Source organism: Lemur catta, chromosome 20 (genome assembly GCF_020740605.2).
Source record: "Lemur catta isolate mLemCat1 chromosome 20, mLemCat1.pri, whole genome shotgun sequence".
In the NCBI taxonomy this organism is placed as follows: domain Eukaryota; kingdom Metazoa; phylum Chordata; class Mammalia; order Primates; family Lemuridae; genus Lemur; species Lemur catta.
Genome location: NC_059147.1, coordinates 18656565 through 18677963, shown reverse-complemented (window position 1 = coordinate 18677963; position 21399 = coordinate 18656565). Strand labels below are relative to the sequence as shown.

The following is a 21399-nucleotide window of genomic DNA, read 5'->3' as shown; positions in this document are numbered from 1 at the left end:
ATAGGTTGTATGTGCTGTGAGGAGAAGGCGGCGCTGTGGTCAGCCTGTGATCTAATGAAGAGTCTTTACTTCTTTAATTATTGCTCTTGTTTTCAGTAAGTTCATGGTTGGTCCACAGGACTTTGGGGGAAGGAGAGCATAAAAATTTCTTCTCTCAAGTTAACTGATCAGAAGCTTAAAAAGAAATTTCTTCTCTTCTTATAAGAATTCTAAGACATGTCACAGTAGACCAGAAGCATAGTCTAGTACCCAACACCAAGGTAAAGTGGCAGAACTGGCAGTCTGTTGATCTCTTTGTAATGTCAGATTAAGGAAACCACCTGGAGGCTGACATTGGCCCCTTCCCTTCCCAGGAGACAGATCTGGCCCTAAAACATAGAAATGCCTACAATGAAGATGTGGGATCAGAATAGTTCTCATCACATAAAATTCCTCTTCCAGGTCCTAGATAAAGTGGCCACTCTGTGTCAAGGCCAAAGAGCTGAAGACGACTCCTTTTGGCTGGGGTTTCAACTGCTCTTGCAATTCAGTTGCATCTCATCTTTGCTGTCACTCTGTGGGTACCAACAACCTGGGCCAAATATGAGGAAGTGTCCATTACTGTTGTTTGCTCTGATTATTCTGCATAAAGATGCCAAGGAAGGATGGAGCAAAGGCCTTGGTGACACTCTTGCCTTGGATAGATGAATGGCTATAGTCCATCTAGTCCCTTAGTTGTATCTATTTGTATTCCAACCACTGTGAACAAAGACGTTCAGAATCCCTTTACAATCACGAAGCTGAGCTGGGTGCAGTGACTCATGCCTATAATCCCAGACACTAGGGAGGCTGAGCCGGGAGGATTGTTTGAGCCCAGGAGTTGGAGACTCCATCTCTTAAAAAAAAAAAAAAAGATGCCAAGTATCTTAAATCATCCCCAGCTCTGACAAAACTTGCCTTCTAGGATTTGGAGACAAAGCAAGAATTTGTGACTACTGCTGACCATGTCTGGAAGTACCTTGAGGCTGGCCATTCGAGACTTGAAACCACAATTTTCATTGAGGATCCAAACCTCAGATCACCTTTTATTTGCTTGGGGCTACTACGGGGTCAAGCGATGTTAAGGATGTAGAAAGGATGCTGCAAGTGCCCATGAGACCAGGTTTTGTGGCAAGCTAGGGCCACTGCTAATTCTCAATGATGACTTCTCCCCAGAACTTGCTCAAGCACAAGCAAAGGACCCACTAATAATCAGACGTGCACTATATGCAGACTGCACCTGCTGAGAACAGGTCATGGTCCTGTGACACAAACCCACACGCAAAGGTCTAAGAGGCTGGCATTCTGGTCCATGCTTAGCAAATCCCTTCCTGCTGTGGGCACTGGGACACAGGTGCTGGCAATACTCAGATGAGTTGTCCCACTCCAAGTCCAAAGCAGCAGCTCACAGGCCTCCTCTGTTGCCTCGTGCCATACACCAAACATCATGGCTGGGCTGACACACCTATCCTACTTGGGGCCTCTCTCTGTTCCCTCTTCACCTCTATACTGTCACTTCCACACAGGCCGGAGGCTGGCCTGTACACTCCAAGCCAGAGAGCAGGCAGCAACTGCCACAGGCCATCCTAGGGAAGTAATTCCTCACAGCATCTAGAACGGCATGATGATGTGGGGGGAAACGCTGGCCAAAAAAAAAAAGGCGGAATTTCCAAAAGGTAAATTTCTGTGTATTCATGCCTAATCTTCCGAAGTTGTGTAAACAAATTTTTTCTACCATCCCCCATCACTTGCACAAATTTTGGTCAAGTCCAAACGTAATTTGAAATGAGGTAGGCAGTTTCTTTCTATTTCTGCCTTTGTCGTCGTGATGACTGTCCAGGCCTGTGCTGAGAAAGCACCTGTCTTGCAGAGAGGGGCAGCACCAGGGCGGGCACCTGTGACTGATGGAGCTTCTCAGTTGGCTATTTTCTCAATCTCGTCCAAATCATCTGTGTCCAATCTTTCTATCTTCTTATCTGGGGGGAAAAAATACACAGGTCTCTGCCCTGCCTAGGCACATCCACACCTCGGGCCATAGCAGCCTTCACGTAGCCCCAAAGGCTCCCAGTGCCTGAGCAGGGGCAATAGGGCCCCGGTCACTGACGGCAACAGTCAGAGCCACGGGGGCAGTGCCATTTGAGTCCCTGCCCCCTGAACCCTCCGGGTGTGCTCCCTGAGCACTTCCATACAGTAGGAAAGGTGCGGGGGGGGGGGGGGGGGGGGCGGCGTGTGCTCAGGGACAACGGCCTCTCTCGGGGCTACAGGAAAACCTGCCCCTTTCCCAAGCCCTGCTCCTCAGGAAAGGGTGCTGGGCCGCGGACCCTCCCAGGGACTCACTAAAATGCTCCTGGATCCGGTTCAGGATGTTCATGCTGTGCTTGCTGTCCACCATGTTCACGGCCAGGCCCCTCTTGCCAAAGCGGCCGGTGCGTCCGATCCGGTGCAGGTAGGTCTCGTTGTCCGGGTTCCCGTCCTTGTCCACGGGAAGATCAAAGTTGATGACGACAGAGACTTGTTCCACGTCGATGCCTGCGTGAAGGAGAGTGGGAAACACAGAGGACTGAGGACGGCAGACAAAAACCATCATTGTCCACAGGTAGGTCAACGCAGATCAAGTCTGGGTGGAGAGAGAGTCTAGGACATGCCAACTCTGGGAACTGGGTACAAGAGAAGACACATACTGACGTAGCAGAATCCAGAGAGCAAGAGCAGAACCTTGGCAGGTGCAGTGAATTATGGCAGCAGTGAGAAAGCCTCTGGTAGGCACAAGTATCTGGAGCTGGGTGCCCAGGAAGAGCAGACTCCATCCTCTACCAGTCAGATGCCCGTACGTTTCCTTCCACAAGGCAGACTCCTGGCTTCTGTGTAAGTTCTTAACTTGCAAAATCCAAATACTCTCTCTTAGAAAGAAATCTCACCACCAACCCCATGAATCTCCCACAGACAGATTTCTATTATATAAACAAGGATTTCTCTCCCGAACAGGGCCTGGGACCCTGAGCCTAGCAGACAAAAACACACTGTCTGCTCACCGCGGGCACACACATTGGTGGTCACCAGAACTTTCTCTTTGCCCTCTCGGAAGCGCTCAATCACTGCAGCCCTCTGCTCCACCATCATTTCGCCACTCAGCAGAGCCACTTGGTGGCCTTCTGTTGAGAGCTCCGCTGCCAGCCAGCTAGCCGTTTTGCGGGTCTGGAATGAAAAGAATTGTTTTAAATAAAGAAACCTCTTAAAAAAGACAAAATGAAGATACCTGCAAAAAAGTGGCTTGTCACTATTAAAATGCATGAAGGCCCTGCTGAGTTCAGTCAGCAGGTTAGGCTTAAAATTTCTCAAATAGGATTTTAGCCACGTGATTTTTTTTCTTTTTGGATAAATTACTTAACAGCTCTTAGTTTTTCATTTAGGAAGAATGTGGTCTGAGCCAAAGATCTTCATTCCTAAATAGTCTATATCCTTTTTTTTAAGTTTGTTTTTTAATATTTAAAAAAATCTTTTTTCTCCCTCTTTTTAATTTTTTTTTTGCAGAGACTGCAGAGTGCAACTTTTTTTTAATTTTTACTTTTTAAAGAGACATGGTATCACTATATTACCCAGGCTGGCCCTGAACTCCTAGGCTCATGCAATCCTCTGGTCTCTGCCTCCTGCAGAGCTGGGACTATAGGCACATGCCCGGCTAATTTTTCTATATATATTTTTAGCTGTCCATATGATTTCTTTCTATTTTTAGTAGAGACAGGGTCTCGCTCTTGCTCAGGCTGGTCTCAACTCCTGAGCTCAAACAATCTGCCTGCCTCGGCCTCCCAGAGTGCTAGGATTACAGGCGTGAGCCACCGCGCCTGGCCTATATTCTTAATATTTAAAAATTATTTCATCAAATATTAGTTTTTTTTTCCCCTAATAATCAGTAAGAAGTAGGATCATAGAATGTTCAGTTCTTCACCAAGTCTTCTCCTTACAAGTCATTACAATGAGAGGAAACTATGCTGGGTACAGGTGGAGGTGATTCATCACTTCGTCTCTCTCCATGTCACCCAGCGGGAATCTGGTCCTCCTCAGCGCTGAGGGGAAGCTGGGGGAGTGGAGGAGGGGTGGGGCTGGGCGTGGTGTGTGTGCAGGGCAACCCCAGCAGGCCTCCTGCTGCTGCTGCAGCTACTCACATGGCAGAAGATCATGGCTTGAGCAATCGTGATGGCCCCGTAGAGGTTGCACAAGGCCTGGAACTTCTCGTCTCTGCTATTGCACAGGACATAGTACTGCTTGATGGTGTCCAGGGTCTCCTCCTCACGCTTCAGTTTGATAACGTTTGGGTCCGGGACCACTTTCTGGGCAAACTTCCACACAGAGTCTTCAAAGGTGGCAGAGAATAGCAGCATCTGGCAGTTCCTGGGCAGCATCCTGCAAGGTAAGGCCCGGGCATCTGGCACCACCCTGCGGTTTTCGGCAGACCGAGCAGGTGCACGGCCGCCCTAGCCTGGGTGGTCTGGGTCCCCAGGAAGGAGCCTCTCGGGGAGGAGGAGCAGCAGACCTGGGCGGGCACAGGGCTGGGGGAGAGTCCTCAGGTCTCCTCCCTCGAGCCAGGCTGGGAGGGCGTATGGTCAGTGCCAACATGGAAATGGCCCAGCAAACTAATGCTGCAGAAAGTACGAGACTGAAGAACTCGACAGAGGCGAGAAGGGGGCGTATTAAAGGGAGCAAAGGCAGAAGATGCCCCACATCGGGAGGGAGTTCCTCCCTGCTCGGGATTCCTACCTCTGGATGCGGATGCTCTGATCCTGGTGGCCCTGAGTAGCTATCATCACGTCGGCCTCATCCAGAACAAACACCTTGATCTTCTTGGGGTCGATGAACTTGAGCTTGGAGCACCAGTCTAGCACGGTCCCAGGGGTGCCGATGACAATCTGCTCACTGATCTTTTGACCCCTTTCCACTGTGGAGACCCAAGACATTTTCCGTGGGTATTTCAAAGACAAAGCCAGCTCTCCTCTCTGAGAAATACTAAAGTTGTTGTGTATTTTAATGTAAATGTTTTGCTGTTTGCGTTATTATCACAAGGAAAGGTTAGGATATCACTACAGTGTTTAGTGGACACAAAAACAGACAAAAATGCTAAGATACAAACAATGAGAAAACAAAAACCTCTTCAGTAGGATTTTTTTCATTCTCTTTGATCATCGAATTCTCTCTGAAGTACACTCTTATTTTTCTCTTGTCAAAACCATTCCATGTAGACTAGGACTACAATTCCTCACTAGCAGACTTTTTCAAAGCTTTTATCTTTCCGATGCACTCTGCCCCTCTGCTATCCTGCCATATATTTCAAATATGGCAGTTGCCTTTATTTTCCCCCTGCCCAAGTCATTAAATAGTATTTATTATGGAAAGCTTTATCTTTTGAAAGAAACACAAACTGCCTTCTTAAAAAATGTGCTTACCTAAACAGGCCTAGCAGACAATTGCCCATTCTCAGCCCTGTGCAGTCTGAAACTGAAAAGAACTTGGCTGTTCCTTTTTTATTGGTTTTTTTAGAGATGGGGGGGGGGTCTCGCTATGCTGTCAGGGTGTACTCAAACTCCTGGGCTCGAGCGATCCTTCCACCTCAGCCTCTTGCGTATCTGCGACTACAAGTGTGCACCACTGCACCAAGATTTGGCTTTTCTTTTGAGTCAGGTGGGATAGTGATTTGCTTTTTTGTCCCTTGAGAGAATTATAACCTTAACCAGACACACACAAACTTCCTCTAGTCACAGACAAAATTTTGCCCAAACATAAATGCTGGGTCAATTCAAAGCTAACAAGAATGCTGCTTCTGACTTCAGTTAAACAAACCAATTATTGCCTCCCACAAAAAAATTATTGAGAATTCTCTGGCCTTCTAACTCAAATCCAAATTGCAAAATTTTAAGTGTCTTATGATTATCTTCTAGTAAGTTTCATTATCTTATTTACTTTTCTCTTCAGAACTGACCTCAAGCTGGCATCAGGATGTCGTACATAAAATTGATTTCTGTGAGTCACATAGTCATGTTTATTTTAAAGATCCATAAAACTCAACCAAACTTCCAATAACACTTTTAAAATTACTTAAACCTGCCAGGCACAGTGGCTCATGCCTGTAATCCTAGCACTTTGAGAATTATAAGATCCTCACTGAGTGAGGCAGGAGGATTGCTGGAGGCCAGGAGTTTGAGACCAGCCTGGGCTACATAGCGAGAACCCGCCTCTACAAAAAAGAAAAAATTAGCTGGATGTGTTGGAACTTGCCTGTAGTCCCAGTTACTCAGGAGGCTGAGGCAGGAAGATCACTTGAGCCAAGGAGTTTGAGGCTGCAGTGAACTATGATTGTGCCATTGCACCGTAGCCCAGGCAACCCTGTCTCAAAACAATCAAAAAAAAAAAAAATTAAAAAATTAAAAAAATTACTTAAATAATGTTTGTTGTTGTTGTTGCTTTGTTTTTGGTTTTTTTTGAGAAAGAGTCTTGCTCTGTTTCCTGGTAGAGTGCTGCGGTATCAGCTTAGCTCACAGCAACCCCAACTCCTGGGGGCTCAAGCAACCCTCCTGCCTCAGCCTTCCAAGTAGCTGGGACTATAGGCATGCACCACTACGCCCAGCTAATTTTTTATATTTTTAGTTGCCCAGCCAAATTTCTTTCTATTTTTGGTAGAGATGGGGTCCCACTCTTGCTCAGGCTGGTCTCGAACTCCTGAGTTCAAGCAATCCTCCCGCCTCGGCCTCCCAGAGTGCTAGGATTACAGGCATGAGCCATCACGCCCAGCCAAATTATTTAAATAATGTTAATGATAAAACAAACTCATGTAGAAAAATAATAAAAAAAGAATAACAAAATAAATCCCTGGAATCAATCACCATGAACATTCTATGTTTTTGTTCTTCTAATGAAGAGAAGAAATTAGGCAATTAAACAAATTCAGAATGTAGAACATTTATAAGCAACTGGTCTGGTCTGTCCAAAATGTCAAATGTAATAGGGAAGGAAAATGGTAGGGGGAGAATTCTAGATTGAAAGAAACAAAGACCTGTAACAACCAAATGCAAGCCATAAACACTGATTCGATCTTGGTTCAAAAACAAAACAGTTATAAAGAAACACTTTGGGGACAACTAAGGAAGAATGAAAGTAAACTGGATATTAGTTATCCTAGGGAATTTGTTAATTTTCTTGGTTGTGATAAGGGTATCAGGGATATGTCAAAGAATGTCCTTATGAGATGCATGCTGTAATATTTGGGGATAAAGAGTTACAACGTCTGCAATTTACCTTTAAATAGCTCAACAAAAATATATACATATAAATGGCAAAATGTTAAGTTTTTGAATCTATGTGGAGAGCATACATGTGCTTATCATGTTATTTTAATTAATGGGTATGTTTTGAAATTTTCTAAAATAAAAAAGAAGTAATTAAGTTAATGATTTAGGATCACATACTCACATTTATTGCCTCGAACAGCATAAGCTAGCTTCAGTTCGGGGTAAAATTTTCCCATCTGTTCAATCACTTTTCCCGTTTGAAGGGCAAGTTCATACGTTGGGGAGAGGCACAGACACTGGTAGGGAAAAAGTACAGAATGAGAATTCAAGATAATAGGTCTTTTGCAAAGGGAAGTTACCATTAGGACTCAGTCATTCCTCCAGTGGAAGCTGAAGGAAAGAATATAAAAATTGAAGTGTACACCATTTGAGAGTCATAAGCTAGAATTCTTAGGGGTCAGAACTCAGGTTGGGTAAAGACACTTGAAAACAGCTACTGGCTACCAGAATACACAATCCACCAATGAGCAAGGAACTGAAATTCTAACTGGAGACTACCTTCCTCTTCACTTACTCAGAAAGTTCTCTGAACTTTCTAATGGATGATAGTTGCAGATAAGGAGGTTTTTTTCCTGCAAGTAAAGGAGCCAAGCCTGGCCAAGAACTGGCAAACCATGGCAAAAGAAACCGGATTTTTATTGCTACTGGAAGATCAACCATATTGTTAATGCTCAATTTAAGGAGTTCTAGTTTGTGTAAATAGTTACACATAACTTGGCTTTTAAACCATCAAATGAAATTCCTCTTCTTATCTATACATTAGAAAACTCACCAAGTCCTTACCTGGGGGTATTTATTTGCAGGTTCTACGTGGCTGAGCATGGCCAACACAAAGGCAGCAGTTTTACCAGTGCCAGACTGAGACTGGGCAATTAAGTTCTGTGGACTGCACAAGAAAACAAACTGTTAGGAGCTTAAATCTCAGGTAACATTTTAGCTTATAAAAATGGAGAATAAAGCTTAAAAATGAGTATTCAAAATATAGAAGGAAACATTGGATTCTGTAGCAGAGTTATAAATGCTTGCTTCACAAGTACAGAGCACTCTAGAGAGGAGATTTCTGGTGAGATTTGAAGTACTCCATATCTTTTATCTATTCTGTACCCAGCAACCAGTGATTCTTTTAAAATGTGAGTCAGCTCACATCATTTCTCTGCTCAAAGTTCAAAGCTTAAAAGAAGGCATTATCCATCTAGAAAAATGTCATTATTATGACACAGAACAAAGAAAACTTTGAGAAAATACAGACCTGATATATCTATTTTTAGACAAATAGAAAAAGAAATTTGAGGATTTAGGATTATATTCAGTAAAATTTTACATAATCACATATAATAGGGATTAATTTTTATAAAAAGTTCATCATGCTCTAGAACCTTATTACTCAAAATTCCATCTGAAACCAGCAGCATTAGCATCGCCTAAAAGCTCATTAGAAATGGTGAACTTCACAACTGAGATCAGAATCTCCATTTTAATAAGGCCCTATGAGATTCATATGCCTATGAATGTGAGAGAAACACTGCACCAGAAAACCACCCTAGTAACTGTCCCTTGCAGGCTGACACCATGGCACTCTAGCCCGGGCAACAGAGTGAGACTGTCTCAAAAAAATAGGTTTTCAAAAATAGAAAATTAAAAATGAAATAGAGTTGTATCAGGATACATACGGTTCTGCAAGCATCAAAGGCAAAGCATTCTCTTGTATCTTAGATGGACGGTTGAAACCCATGGCATAGACTCCCTGGAGAAGCTGTGGTTTCCTAGAAAAACAGAGATAAAATTCATAGTCTCTTTGGTTGAAGAAAGCAGCAAAATACTAGTAAGATTTTTTTCTTTTTTACCATTACATATAGTTTATAACCAACAATAACTGAGCTGTGCTGAACTGAACACAATGTGTGAATGAAGCTAAAGCTTTTACCTGGAATTTTTTTTTTTTTTTAAGACAGAGTCTTGCTCTGTTGCCCAGGCTAGAGTGCCATGGCGTCAGCCTAGCTCACAGCAACTTCAAACTCCTGGGCTCAAGCAATCCTTCTGCCTCAGCCTCCCGAGTAGCTGGGACTACAGGCATGCGCCACCATGCCCAGCTAATTTTTTTCTATATATAGTTTTAGGTGTCCATATGATTTCTTTCTATTTTTAGTAGAGACGGGGTCTCACTCTTGCTCAGGCTGGCCTCGAACTCCTGACCTCAAGCGATCCTCCCGCCTCGGCCTCCCAGAGTGTTAGGATTACAGGTGTGAGCCACCGCGCCCAGCCTTACCTGGAAAATTTAATTAATATCCCAAAGCAGCTAAATTTTTTTTTATAAAACTTGTATTACCTAAAAATGTTCTGCTGTGATGAAAAAATCTGTATAACAGGCCTATCATCTCTATCTAATAACAAGGGGACAGTAGTTTCAGCTGACAAAAAGAAAAAAAAAAGGAAACATAAAGGGGAGTCTGAAAGTAAACAAACACTCACAGCCGAAGCTCTTCAAAAGACTTCACTGAGTAGAGGGGGGAGTTTGGATCCCGCTGCAGGACTTCCACTTGGTTTGTGTTGTCAACAAGGTTGCTTCTGATCAGCTTGTTGAGTAAGGACTGGGCAGCTCGGTCCTCTGTTAGGAAAAAGAGAACAGAGATTTTTAAAAGTCCAAGAAATCCACCATGAGTTCACCTGAATTCAACTGCCATCTGCATTTAAGTAATAACATTTATTGGTACTGAAATTTCTAATTCAAGGTACATAATTTTAACTTAAAAATATAATTAAAACAGTTATTATTAAAGAGAAAGGTTATGATACTCACATCACCCATGTGGGCCTCCTATTCTTCCCCAGAACTCTAACAGCCCTCCTTTCCTGAGGTTTTCTATTTCTCCTATCTAGACCCAAATATTTACTCCCCAATTTGCACTCTGTAATATAAACTTAAAATTACAAGCTTAACGAACACATCACAATGAAAAAAAACCCAGGAATTAACAAAGCCTGTATCTTGACACTGTATAAGCTGTTCACATCTTGTCATCCATGTTAAATGTGTCAAAATATCATTAAGCTTAATTTTATTTATTGATTGAAACAGAGTCTTGCTCTGTCATCTGGGCTAGAGTGCAGTGGTTGCTCACTGCAACCTCAAACTCCTGGGCTTGAGCGACTCTCCTGCCTCAGCCTTCCTAATAGCTGGGTCTACAGGCATGCACCACTATGCCCAGTTAAATTTTCTATTTTTTGTGGAGACAGGGTCCCGCTCTTGCTCAGGTTGTTCTCAAACTCCTGAGCTCAAGCAATCCTGGCGCCTCTACCTCCGAGAGTGCTAGAATTACAGGTGTGAGCCACCATGCCTGGCTCATTAAGCTTAATTTTATTAGACAGTGGAGATGAAATTTAAAATTTCTTTTATAATGTTCTATACAACTGTTCAATTGTTTAGTTGTTCAACGTAAAATTTCTCTAAAATGTAAATATTAGAATTCCTTCACTTATTAACTATTTATGCCAACTTTTATACTAGCAGTTACTCCTATTAAAGTCAAGCCAAGTTGGGTATAAAAATGAAGCCTGTAACAATCCATTTTCTTAGGATGTAGAAGTTTATTTACATAGCTCTGAGGCTGTGTTACCTTTCTCTTCTTCATCTGTCTTCTCCTCATTAGCATTGGTCTTGACAACAGCACCTTTATCAGACACAAAGTGGCCATCATTGAAAATCACATCTCATACCCAACAGCTGGGATAATTCAAATTCTATGACACTAGAAGTGCAAAGGCCTGGGGAGCAAAAAATAAATGAGGAAACCAAGCCACTGACAAAAACATTTTATATGCCCTAAATAAACAGAAGTATGAGACATTGTTGCTTATGTTTCAGTTCCTTCCTATTTCAGGTGCCCTCACCCTACCTCAAAAACAAATGTTTATTCCCCTCACATAATCAATATTTCTGAAATATTATAGAAAGATGATTGGAGCAGTCAATAATCAGAAACCACCTTGATGCTCCACAGGAGTATCTATGCAAATCAGATTTTATCAATATGTGAACACAATAATGCCATTAAAATTCTATGCATATAAATTATTAATACAAATTTATAGTCAAACAATGTTGTAGTTCTATTTCCCCCCTGTAATACTAAGTACATTAACAAAAATTTAATGGAAATCTTAAACTTTTGATAGATAGGATCTCAGAATAATTAGAATAGCTAAACTCTCAGGTTGCTCAGATTTTGTCTATCTCCTCCCAAACTGAGGAACTTATTCATTTATTTTTGAGACAGGGTCTCACTCTGTCACCCAGACTAAAATGCAGTGGTGTCATCATAGCTCACTGTAGCCTGAAACTCCTGGGCTGGGCTCAAGTGATCCTCCTGCTTCAGCCTCCCAAGTAGCTGGGACTACAAGTATGTGCCACCATGCCTGGCTGATTTTTCTACTTCTTGTGGAAATGGGGGTCTATGTTGCTCAGGCAGGTCTCAAACTCCTGGCCTCGAGCAATCCTCCCATCTCAGCCTTCCAAAGTGCTAGGATTATGGGCGTAAGCCACTGCCCCTGGCCTTAAGGGACATTTAAAAAAATAATAATAATAATCTTTGTCAACATAGTCCCATGGTTAGTAATAAATTTAATATTTTATAAACCAAATAGGTATCCTCAGTCTTACATTAAAAACACTTCGGTCATACAATCTGGTTTGTTGATTCCCAAATCAAATGACTGCTGCTGTCTCACAGCCCCCTGCCTAGTACAGACACAGTTTTTTCCAGACAATCATTATGCCACAACAGAAATACTAAAGGAAATCACATTTATTTTCAAACTAGCTTTTAGTTACTTACCATTGGCATCTGGTTTGATTTTCTCTTCCTTAAGATGCAAGTTGCTCAACTAAATGGAGAATATGGGGGGGGAAAGTGTCAGGAAAATCACTTAAAAGACTTTAAATTAACAGAGCCTCCCTACTGAAGCTGGGGAAGAAGGAGCCACTCTTAAGGTGTATTCATTTGGACCAACTTATTACGTTGTTCTACTGGAATCCTTTTGTTTACCGCATGTTTGAAAGAGAATAAACAAAATATTCCATAAATACAGCAGTAGGAAAAAAAAGATTACACAGCTCAACATCTATACTTTCTATTTACAATTCTGAGAATTATAATTTGTGAGTTTGCTTAATATCCTAAATAGAAACTCTCAGTGAAATATCATCACAGCTGTCATTCTCTCATATTCCAAACAAGAGGAATTTAAAAAGATTTTGAAAAATGCAGTCACACTTTAGACAGAAAACACTGAGTAGGGCAGACTGCAGCGAAAAGCATGTGGGGGTAAGAAGCAGTTCTGTTGCGGAGTATGTTTGAGCCACAGGACCACAGCATGCTGACATGCATCCTCACAGTCACGTTGCCTTTTTCCCTCCAAGTTGGTTTATTGCTGGGTGTCTAATAGTTTAATTGAGAACAGCCTGGAGCACCAAGGCACACTGTGTAATCAAAACATCCACCAGGATGAAGTAGGAATAGAAAGGAAGAGAGATTAGAGAGACATTTCAAAGAAAGAATTATTTAGGACTTTGCTGGGCGCAGTGGCTCATGCCTGTAATCCTACCACTCTGGGAGGCTGAGGCAGGAGGATTGCTTGAGCTCAGGAGTTCAAGACCAGCCTGAGCAAGAGTGAGAACCCGTCTCTACTATAAATACAAAGAAATTAGCCATAACAAGTAAAAATAAAAAAAAGAAAAAATTAGCCGGGTACGGTGGCGAGTGCCTGTAGTCCCAGCTACCCGGGAGGCTGAGGCAGTTGGACTGCTTGAGCCCAGGAGTGTGAGGTTGCTGTGAGCTAGGCTGATGCCACGGCACTCTAGCCCAGGCAAGACAGTGAGACTCTGTCTCAAAAAAAAAAAAAAATTATTAGGACTTTGATCAAGTATTATAAATTCGGGATATCCTGGCAGGACTAATCTCCTCTATTCCAACACCTTAATAACAGCAGATTTTGGCCGGGCATGGTGGCTCACGCCTGTAATCCTGTAATCCTAGCACTCTGAGAGGCCGAGGTGGGTGGATTGCTCGAGGTCAGGAGTTCGAGACCAGCCTGAGCAAGAGCGAGACCCCCGTCTCTACTAAAAATAGAAAGAAATTATCTGGCCAACTAAAATATGTATATATATAGAAAAAATTAGCCGGGCATGGTGGTGCATGCCTGTAGTCCCAGCTACTCGGGAGGCTGAGGCAGTAGGATCGCTTGAGCCCAGGAGTTTGAGGTTGCTGTGAGCTAGGCTGACGCCATGGCACTCACTCTAGCCCAGGAAACAGAGCGAGACTCTGTCTCAAAAAAAAACCAAACAAACCAAAAAAAAAAAAACAGCAGATTTTGGGGAGGAAGAGAGGAGATAGAGTCTCATTCTGTCACCCAGGCTGGAGTGCAGGGGCAGGATCAGAGCTCACTGCAGTCTCAAACTCCTGGGCTCAAGTGATCTTTCTGCCTCAGCCTCCATAGTAGTTAGGACTACAGGCTAATTTAAAATTTTTTTTTTGTAGAGCTGTGGTTTCACTATGTTGCCCAGCGTGGTCTCCTGGGCTCAAGTAATTCTACCTCGGCCTTCCAAAGCATTGGGATTACAAGCGTAAGCCTTCTTTTCTTTCCTTTCTTTTCTTACCCTCCCCTTCTCTCCCCTCTTCTCTCTCTCTCTCCCTTTCTTTCTTTTGAGACAGAGTCTCACTCTGTTGCCTGGGCTAGAGTGCAGTGGCCTCATCATACCTCACTGCAACCTCCAACTCCTGGGCTCAAGTGATCCTCCTGCCTCAGCCTCAGCCACCCAAGTTGCTGGGACTATAGGTGTGACCTACGGTGCCCAGCCCACAATATTTCGATTTTTAACTGCTCTTTGGACCTAGTACAAAGCAGGTGCTCTAGTCATAACATATTAAGTGGGACCTAAGACATCATCTACTAAATGGTAAACGATGAAAATCACCACAAATGATTCTTTTTTTCCCAAATACCACCAGCTTCTTTATGTCTTGAGGTTCATTTCTGTTGTCCCTCTAAGTCCAAGAACAAGGGAAAGAGGAAGGAGGGTAGTGTGAACTAAAATAAAATCTTAAGGCTCCCCTCCACTGGCTGAGTGAATGGACCCCTTCTTGGCCAAGGGGATACCCTAAAATTGGATTACCTGACATGAGGAGGGAGGTCAGACATGCCTCATCATGCCTCCCTCCCTTCTTGTAGATATCCTTTGTAACTCATTAACAGGCCTAAGGCTGTGTAAGACAAACGTGCAGGTCCTCAATTTACACAATATGTCAGGTGGCCTCTCTCTGATTAACAGGCTTCCTTATGTAAAAACATTGCAAGCCTTTAAACAAAGCTTCATTTTTTAACCAACTACAAGTCAAAGAGTCTTTAAACCCACTTATAACCTATAAGCCCCCCTGCCCTTTGAGCTGGCCCACCTTTTTGGGCCAAACCAATGTATGCCTTCCATGTATTGATTTAAGACTTCATGTTGAATCCCAGTTTCCCTAAAATGTATAAAACCACACTGTAACCCAACCACAGCGAGTCCACTTGCTCAAGGCTTCCTGGGTGTGGCTCCAGGTCATGGTCCTCAAATTTGGCTCAGAATAAAATTCTTTAAATTATTTTATAGAGTTTGGCTTCTCTTCCATTGACAGTGGGAAGGGAGAAACAAAAAAACTGTTGTTGTAATGGGTGGTTAGTTGGGAACAGAAGAGCCCCACTTCTACTCATGGAAACCGATAGTTTCTGTTGCTTTGGTGTTTGGGAGGGGAGAAGCAGATGGAAACATATTGGACAGATTGGCAAGAAAAAAACTGATTTTAAAGAAGTAAAGGAAATCACCACAAAGCAGTAAAAATCCTTCATTAATTCTGAAGGATAGAGAACACGACACCAACATAATATATATGAAGCCACCAGCACAGTACATGAAATACAGTAGATGCTCAATATGTTTTAGTCATCACCAAAGCACTCCCACACGTCCTGTTAAGTCTAGTACTCGGGATGTTGAGAGAGTGAGACAATGAATGAGAAAGAGAGAGACTGACTTATTGGCAATTAATAGCACTCATTCCTATGGTGATAATTACTAGCTAATGTAAATCACAAGGCTGAAGTATAAATCAGTTAATGAAGTACAAATGAGGCATAAATATCCATTACTATAAAACACGTTAATATTCAACAATAAAAAGACAATCAATGATAAAGGTCACTTTTTTTGAGAAGGGGGTCTTGCTATGTTCCCCAGGCTGGTCAATTCCTGGGTTCAAGTGATCCTCCTCCTACCTCAGCCTCCTTGCTGGAACCACCCAGCTTGCTTTAAAGGATCCTTGTTTTATGGGCCAGGCGCGGTGGCTCACACCTGTAATCCTAGCACTCTGGGAGGCCGGCAGGCGGATTGTTTGAGCTCAGGAGTTGGAGACCATCCTGAGCAAGAGCGAGACCCCGTCTCAACTAAAAATAGAAAGAAATATTATATGGACAGCTAAAAATATATATAGAAAAAATTAGCTGGGCATGGTGGCGCATGCCTGTAGTCTCAGCTACTCCAGAGGCTGAGGCAGGAGGATCACTTGAGCCCAGGAGTTTGAGGTCGCTGTGAGCTAGGCTGACGCCACAGCACTCTAGCCCAGGCAACAGAGTGAGACTCTGCCTCAAAAAAAAAAAAAGGATCCTTGTTTTGTTGACATTGTGCAACTGGAAGTTAACAGTTGAACAATTTGTAGCGTAAAATAAAGTATGTAGGAAAAGTTGGTAGTAACAATGTAAATGAAACCAATAGATGTTGATTACAAATGTATTAACTGTGAAAAGGTTCCAGCAGAATCTAAAAACTACTTAGCCCTCACTTGGCTGTAAGGATCTCAAAACCTGTAACACAAAAGCAGCACTGAAGTTTGTGTTACCCACTGTAGTGTCAGTGAACTGAATGCTAAAACTAAGTTGAAAGCACAGTTCCAATACCTTCCTTAGCTCTATTTGAATCAAAAAGGAGAAAACAATTTCTCTTGTAACTTCACTGGAAACCATTTTGAAACCCAGAAAACTAACCAAAAGGCAAAAAAAATAACAACTCCCACCTTTTCCAAATTGCCCAAAGCCCTGTTTTTATAATGTCCACATTTAATATTTTAGTTTTTAAGACATTAAAGCAACTGGGAACTAGACAATTACACTTCATTTTATTCAAAAGCTACTTAAGAAAGGAATTTGAAGCATAAGAAGAAAGATTTAGGCCAGGCACAGTGGCTCACGCCTGTAATCCTAGCACACTGGGAGGCCAAGGCAGGAGGATTGCTCAAGCTCAGGAGTTGGAGACCATCCTGACCAAGAGTGAGACCCCATCTCCACTAAAAACAGAAAAAATTACCTGGATGTGGTGGCATGTGCCTGTAGTCCCAGCTACTCGGGAGGCTGAGGCTGGAGGATCACTTGAGCCCAGGAGTTTGAGGTTGCAGTGAGCTATTATGATGCCACTGCACTCTAGCCCTGGCAAGAGACCAAGACTCTGTCCAAAAAAAAAAATAATTTCCATTCTACAGTTCTACACCTAGCCAAACTGTTATCCAAATTAAAGGGCAAAATATATTTTTTTTAGACATGCAATACTTTTTAAAAAATTTACTTCCCATATACTTCCAGAAAGCTGACAGATGGCTGCACCAAAATAAGGAATAAACAAAGAAAGATGAAAAGTGGGGATACAGAGACGAAGGAATCCAACGCAACAGAAAGGAGCAAGGTATCCCCAGAATGAGGTTGAAAGCAAATGTGCCATGTTCCCCTTCACCTCCCAAAATGAACTGTGCTCTAAACATAGGGGTAATGAGTCCAACTTATTTATTTTTTTGAGACAGGGTCCTGCTATGCTGCCCAGGCTGATGTTGAACTCTTAGGCTCACTGGATCCTCCTGCCTCAGCTTCCTGAGTAGCTGGATTACAAGGCAAAAGCCACCACACCTGGCTTGGTCCAATTTGAAGCACACTAAAAGGCCTGGGAGAGATGGAATTGACAGAATACTTGATATACCTGAACATCTGAGATAGACGACTGGCAGAGAGTCTGAGACTACATTGGTAATACATACAAAAAACATGAAGCAAAAACACACGGCAATTAAATTCCAAGTAAAATAGGTTTTATATAAAGTATTCATGAGTACATTCATAAACACAAAATACTGATCTAACTATAATTACATTATTATGAAAAGATAGGGGTATGAAGAGTGTGCATGTGTGGTAGGGGAAGGAATGGAGGAAAAAGAATGAAAATCAACAAACACCTGAAACTGAGAATTCAAGAAGGAGCAAAGCAAGCATGTTATTTAAGGAAAAAGGAGGTAAATACTGTCAATCAGTTTCAAGAGGAAAAAGCAGTTGCTTCTGGGGAGGAAAAAAATTGGTGGGAACCACTGTTTTTAAAACTATTTAACTCTTTAAAATATGTGTATATATTATTTTTTTATCATTTATAAAAAAATAAGACAAAGTCCTTGTTCTCGAGGAATTCATAGAAATAAGTACTAACAGAAGGAGGTTCAAAGCTCTACTAGGACTTAAAATTGCTTAGGGGAAGAAATTAATTCTACATAGTAACGTTTAGTACCTGTCTTGGTTACCATGTATCAGGTCCAGAAAAAAGAACAAAGTTAAGCAGATCAGGAGAGGATTTACTGACTGCCAAACCTAGGGGCTCCACCATTCATCACCCCGAGCAAGCTGAGAAGGCACACAAATATGAATAAAGACATGGTCCCTGACCACAAGCAGCTCAGAATGCAGAGGTGGAGAATGGCACCTAAAAAAGTGATTACGGTACAGAGTGGCAAGTGCCATCTAAAACCAGTCCTGGTTCCAGGAGTACAGGCAGGGGGCCGCGTGCTTTACCGGCAGGAGCACTCACCTGCACTTAAGCAACGCAAAGGCAGATGGAAAAACAAAGCCGCTCAGGGTCCGGGTTCCATCCCTATCCTCCCCCTCTCTCCTCAACCCGGCCCTGACCAACCTAGGCAGCATCTTTTCCCAGGGACCAAGTCTCTGGTCCCCTGAGCCTTTTACGGCGGAAGCCGACTCACCGACTCGGCCGCCGCTTCCTGCTCGTCCACTGCCAGGGCCCACGAGTCAGTGGCCATGGTCGCGGACGCGAGGGAGACGCTCGCGACGGCTGACTCGCCAGATGGCACGGGGCGATCTTGGGCTCTCGGGGGTCGCAGCCAGCCCGGCTCGGTCCCCACCGAGGGAGAGGTCTTCCGCTACAGCTCTGGGGACCGGAAGCGGCGCGCCCAGTGACGTAGGAGCCCGAGCCCGCCGGGCCGCCCCTGGCCCCATCTGGGCTGTCGCTTCCGTTGTCCTCAGATTCCCACTCCTCGTCGCCGCACAGCGCTGGCTTATCAAACTGAGGTAGTTATCTTAAAATGCCTAAGGTCTGCCCAACTGGCTCTCCAAAGAACAAAATCACGTTCCCGCCCAGCGCAGTGGCATAGAACATGCTCATCTAGATTGAATATATCAAAACAGAAAACATTACAGATAGTCACTAAAATGCAAAAAACAAGCAGAAAGTTGTTTCACTTTTCAGGTTGGTAATTTAAAATGTTCAGGTTTGGCAATCAACGCTGTCAAAATGTGGCAGTATCACTTACAGGAATTTAGTTCTGAAGATACTCAAGGAAGGTGCTAGGGCAAAGTGTTCCAGTTAGAGCACCAGAGACAAGAAAGAGCAAGCAGGGTGTGGAACTAAGCAGACACAGTTCCTGGGGGAACTGTCAATAGGCAGGAAGGAATGAAGAGGTCGCTAAGAGATCGATGAAAAGGGCCAGCTTAATGAGAGCAAATGCATGACATCCAGAGTTAGCTGTGCCTGGGTTAGAATCACAGCTCTACTATGTAAGGGCTGTGTAATTGAGAAAATTTTAAAAACGAAGAAACATCTTGGGCTGTTTGTAGGGGTAAAATAAGGATGAAGTGAAACAGCTGTTACAGCCCAATCAGGTTCACTGCCTATTGCTCAGGAGGAAGCCAATACACTGAGACATCAGTGATGACATTGAGGAGAAAGAGTTTAATGTCACAGGCACCAACTTCACTCATTTTGCCAATATTCCACTACAGTAAGTTAACTGCAAGCAAGGATGGGCTCTATGTGTCATTTTACCTGTACTGTATGGGTAAAAACGTTTTGAGGAAGGGAGCAGTTCCAGGGCATGCTCTACTTGCTATGATTCTTTTCTCCGGCACCCTTAGGGGGCTAACTGGGTAACAGGTTTTTGTTGTTTTTGGCCTTACAGGTGAGGATGTGCAAAAAAGAAAAAGGCAAACAGCCTGGTGAGCCACGACCAACATCTCATCAAGTTAGAAGCAACCCAGGGAATATTTGCCAGATAATTTATATTGTTTCACAGGCTAAAGGCAGCTAGTAAATTTTCTAAAAAAGTTTAAAGAGGCTAAAAAGTAAATCACCCAAGAGGCATGACTGTATATAATAGGCTTCATTTGAGTAAACAAACCAACGCCCCCAAACCCCGAACTCACTTGTATAATTGTATTCTCTATAGAAAATCCGTAAGATACACACACAACTAAATGTGGCTGCTTCTGCTAAGGGCCAGAAGGCTGGGGTGGGAGAAGACTTCCTTTCTGTGTACACATTATCCTCTGAAATTATTTCCCATATACATGTTTTCCTTTTAAAATTGTACTTCGGACAAACAAGAAAGGGAATAATATAACAAACACTTAGATCGCCACCACAGGGCTTAAGAAATAAAACAATTAAGATTCAATTGAAGGCCTCTGCCTACTCATCCCAAGAGCCAGCAACTATCCTGAACTTGGTGTTTTCCTTCCTGCACAAACCTTTAGCGTGTGTTACTTTTTCTATTAGAAAAACCTTACAAATCAACATGAGGATTCTAGACTCTGCGTCGTCCGCCCCCAATATACCTGCTCAGTGTGACACTCCCGCGAAGGAACCTGGTTTCCAAGGTGGGACGTGGAGAGAAGAGTGTTAGGGGAATAAGAACACAGGGACTTGAATGCAGCCTCCTGCATTTACTCCCACGTGACCTCAGGCAGTCTCAGGTTCCTCTGAAACAGTTAAGTACCGACCTCACAGCTGTAAGGTTCTATGGGATCACTAGACTAAGGCCTCGGGCCCAGCGCCTGGCCTATGGCGAAGGCTCGATACATACCACCTATTACTATTATTCCTCTCCCCAAGAGTAGGGGCGACGAAGATACCGAAATGTGGGGTCGTTACCACCCTCACAGATACTCACGGCGCCCACAGGCAGGGCAAGCGGAAATCGACGCAGGACGCGGCCTCGGACACGGCCAGCAGCCCCGGCCATCGCGGCTCAGCATGGCGGTTACTCGCCTCCAACCGCCAGCCTGGCCCAGCCCCAGCCTGGAGCGCGGAGACCTGGGAGCCGCTCCCGCCAGCCAATCAGCTGCGTGGACGCTACCGCCCCCCGGGCATGCGCCCCACGGACTCTGGGGCCAAACACCAGCGCTAGTCTCCCCAGCGGAGGGCGCTTTTGTTTATTAAGCTTTGTCATTTCTTGCTGGGACCTCCATGAGGGCAGGGCAGCGTCAGCTTTTCTTAATGTTGATCTACAGGGACTAACACATAGTCACTCATTTGGTGAACAAATAGATGAGGCATGCGTTTTATCTGCATCTGAATAGGTGCAGAGACCGCATCTTTGTGTCTAGGCCCCAGGTATTCCAAGTGTAATCTCTCAGGAGCATAGATATCACCTGCCGGACTATTAGAAATGCGGGATCTCAGGTCCCACCCCAGGCCTATTAAGTCAGCATCAGCATTTTAAGATCCTGCCCAATACCTATAGCACCTTATGGTATGGAAAGCACTACATTAGGCAAAAAATGATACTGATATGCTCAATTGAAATGTTCCCTTAGAGGCTCTCAAAACAAGTATTCAGCCATCCCTGTTTGACCTTGTAGCAAACAAATGAGCATTCTAAGCCCATTTTATAGATGCTAAAAGTAGGAAAGG

The 21399-nt window shown here is 43.5% G+C and overlaps 1 protein-coding gene and 1 long non-coding RNA gene across 2 annotated transcripts; one reads left to right on the top strand and one right to left on the bottom strand.

Moving 5' to 3' along the window:
• Positions 1 to 1690: 1690 nt before the first annotated feature.
• Positions 1691 to 18651, bottom strand: DDX19B (DEAD-box helicase 19B). Its single transcript, XM_045533971.1, has 12 exons — positions 18455 to 18651; positions 12188 to 12236; positions 10970 to 11023; positions 9825 to 9960; positions 9026 to 9118; positions 8139 to 8241; positions 7477 to 7591; positions 4774 to 4951; positions 4182 to 4419; positions 3051 to 3213; positions 2356 to 2547; positions 1691 to 1994 (listed from the first exon to the last, which is right to left on the bottom strand). The coding sequence occupies exons 1-12, from the start codon at positions 18509 to 18511 to the stop codon at positions 1933 to 1935; spliced, it is 1440 nt and encodes a 479-aa protein (XP_045389927.1). The 5' UTR covers positions 18512 to 18651; the 3' UTR covers positions 1691 to 1932.
• LOC123625446 lies at positions 1930 to 3123 on the top strand. The gene is made up of 3 exons (XR_006730504.1): positions 1930 to 2614; positions 2742 to 2883; positions 3004 to 3123. It is a non-coding gene; the product is annotated as an uncharacterized LOC123625446 (long non-coding RNA).
• Positions 18652 to 21399: the final 2748 nt, after the last annotated feature.